This window comes from Rhagoletis zephyria, unplaced genomic scaffold, assembly GCF_001687245.7.
Source record: "Rhagoletis zephyria isolate East Lansing unplaced genomic scaffold, Rhagoletis_zephyria_1.1 Rzeph_scaffold_50274, whole genome shotgun sequence".
NCBI classification, from domain to species: Eukaryota; Metazoa; Arthropoda; class Insecta; order Diptera; family Tephritidae; genus Rhagoletis; species Rhagoletis zephyria.
In genome coordinates this window covers 1-2,068 of record NW_016207328.1, presented here as the reverse complement: position 1 = coordinate 2,068, position 2,068 = coordinate 1, and the positions used below count along the sequence as shown (strand labels likewise).

General features: G+C 49.3%; 2 protein-coding genes across 2 annotated transcripts; both read left to right on the top strand.

Annotated features, from left to right (window-relative positions):
• Window positions 1-57: 57 nt before the first annotated feature.
• LOC108355802 (taurine import ATP-binding protein TauB-like) lies at window positions 58-564 on the top strand. The gene has a single exon (XM_017606935.1). The coding sequence runs from the start codon at window positions 58-60 to the stop codon at window positions 562-564; it is 507 nt and encodes a 168-aa protein (XP_017462424.1).
• Window positions 565-591: 27 nt separating this feature from the next.
• On the top strand, window positions 592-1,632 carry LOC108355801 (protein tas-like). The gene has a single exon (XM_017606934.1). The coding sequence runs from the start codon at window positions 592-594 to the stop codon at window positions 1,630-1,632; it is 1,041 nt and encodes a 346-aa protein (XP_017462423.1).
• Window positions 1,633-2,068: the final 436 nt, after the last annotated feature.

Below are 2,068 nucleotides of genomic sequence, written 5' to 3'. Positions count from 1 at the left end.
CCCGATCGCGGCACCATTACTATTCTGGGCCACGATCCGCATCAACAATTCCAGCATATGAAAGGTCGCATCGGCTGCGTTTTCCAGGGCGATCGCTTATTACCCTGGCGCTCAGCGCTGGATAACGTGATGTTGCCGGGTGAAATATTGGGCATGAAATCCAGCCGTCATCGCCAGCAAGCGCTGGAGCTGTTACAGCAGTTTGGCCTGCAGGGGTTTGAACATGCCCGCCCTTCTGAATTATCCGGCGGCATGCGGCAACGTGTGGCAATCACCCGCGCCTTAATCAGCGATCCCGATATTTTACTGGCGGATGAAGCCTTTGGTCATCTGGATGAAGCCACCGCCGAAACCCTGCGGCATGATTTTAAAATCATCGCTAAAGCCGGAAATAAAACGGTACTGCACGTTACGCATTCCATCGATGAAGCGCTGAGTCTGAGTGACAAAATGATTGTATTGGGCCGTCCCGGCAAAGTGATCAATATCTATGACAACAGCCGCAAAGAAGATGCTCAGACGCTGCGACAAAAGATCTCAGCCGATCTTCGTAGCGAAGCTTGAAACCTTTACGCCAACCAGGAATATAAGATGAAAACTCTCCAGCTCGGTACGCGCGGCCCTGTGGTGTCCGCTATTTGTCTCGGTTCGATGACGTGGGGCCGACAAAATAGCGAGCAACAAGCTCACCAGCAACTGGATTACGCCAGCGAGCGCGGCGTTAATTTTATCGATACTGCTGAGCTCTACCCGGTTAATCTGGTTAAACCGGAAACGGCCGGTGTGACCGAAACCATTATCGGCAACTGGTTATATCGTCAGGGCGGCCGCGATAAGAAAGTGATTGCTACGAAAGCCACCGGATTCGGACAGATTGGACTCCGAAACGGCGCGCCACTCACTGGTAAAATACTGCGCAGCACGGTGGAAGCCTCACTGAAAAGATTGCAAACCGACTATATCGATATTTACCAACTGCACGTGCCTAATCGACCTGGTTATCATTTTCGCGGTATCTGGAATTTCCAACCGCAGAATAATCGGGAAGCGATTTTGGAGAATATGGCGGATTGCCTGCAGGCGCTGGCGGATTTACAACAGGCGGGGAAAATCCGTCATTTTGGCTTATCCAATGAATCCTGTTGGGGCATGTCGCAGTGGCTACGGTTGGCCGATCAAGGTTTAGGTCCGCGCCCAGTCACCATTCAAAATGAATATTCATTACTTTGCCGCTATTTCGATGCAGATTTAGCCGAGCTGGCAGTGAACGAAGGCATTTCACTGCTGGCTTACTCCCCTTCCGCTCAAGGTTTATTGAGCGGAAAACATACGGCCGGGATTATTCCAGAACATTCTCGTCGGAATGTTAATATCGGTTTAGGTGGCAGATGCACACCCAATGTCTGGCCAGCGATTGACGCTTATCTGCAAATAGCACGTGAGGCTGAAGTGCATCCGGTCACGCTGGCCATCGCGTTTGTGATGTCGCGTTATTTCACTGCGGTGCCGATTGTTGGCGCTTCCGCCGTTGAGCAACTTTATCCTTCACTGGATGCCGCTTCCTTTGTCATCACCGACTCTCTCGCCAGGCGGATTGCTGACGTCTACAAGACGCATCCGATGCCCTTTTAAACCCTATTCAAACATCGTAAATAATCTAATTAAACATGCATACTCCATCGTATAATTGAAAACGTAGCAGAGGATTTATGAAATTATAATTTTTGTAATAAAGCGGATTTTATAATCACCAGAATGAAAATCTTTCAGCTCTAAAGCAGGCAATATCTACATGTGGTTCTTTTCCGGCAACCATTTGAGCGATGATTCTGCCGGTCGTTGCTCCAAGAGTAAGTCCTAATGAACCATGTCCAAATGCCATGTAAACGTTGGCAAATCGGCGGCTGCGGTCAATTACCGGTTTGCTATCAGGCAGCGTTGGGCGATATCCCACACCGTTTTCATATTGAGTCAGATTCAATTGCGGTAATAATGACTTTGCCTGCTGCCGTATATTTTCTACTCGCCGAGAATCTGGTTTTGCACCGTTCCCGGCAAAATCCATCAT

Bases quoted from the DNA above. Each gene is read 5' to 3' on its own strand.
- LOC108355801 (XM_017606934.1), top strand. From the start codon at position 592: ATGAAAACTCTCCAGCTCGGTACGCGCGGCCCTGTGGTGTCCGCTATT.
- LOC108355802 (XM_017606935.1), top strand. From the start codon at position 58: ATGAAAGGTCGCATCGGCTGCGTTTTCCAGGGCGATCGCTTATTACCC.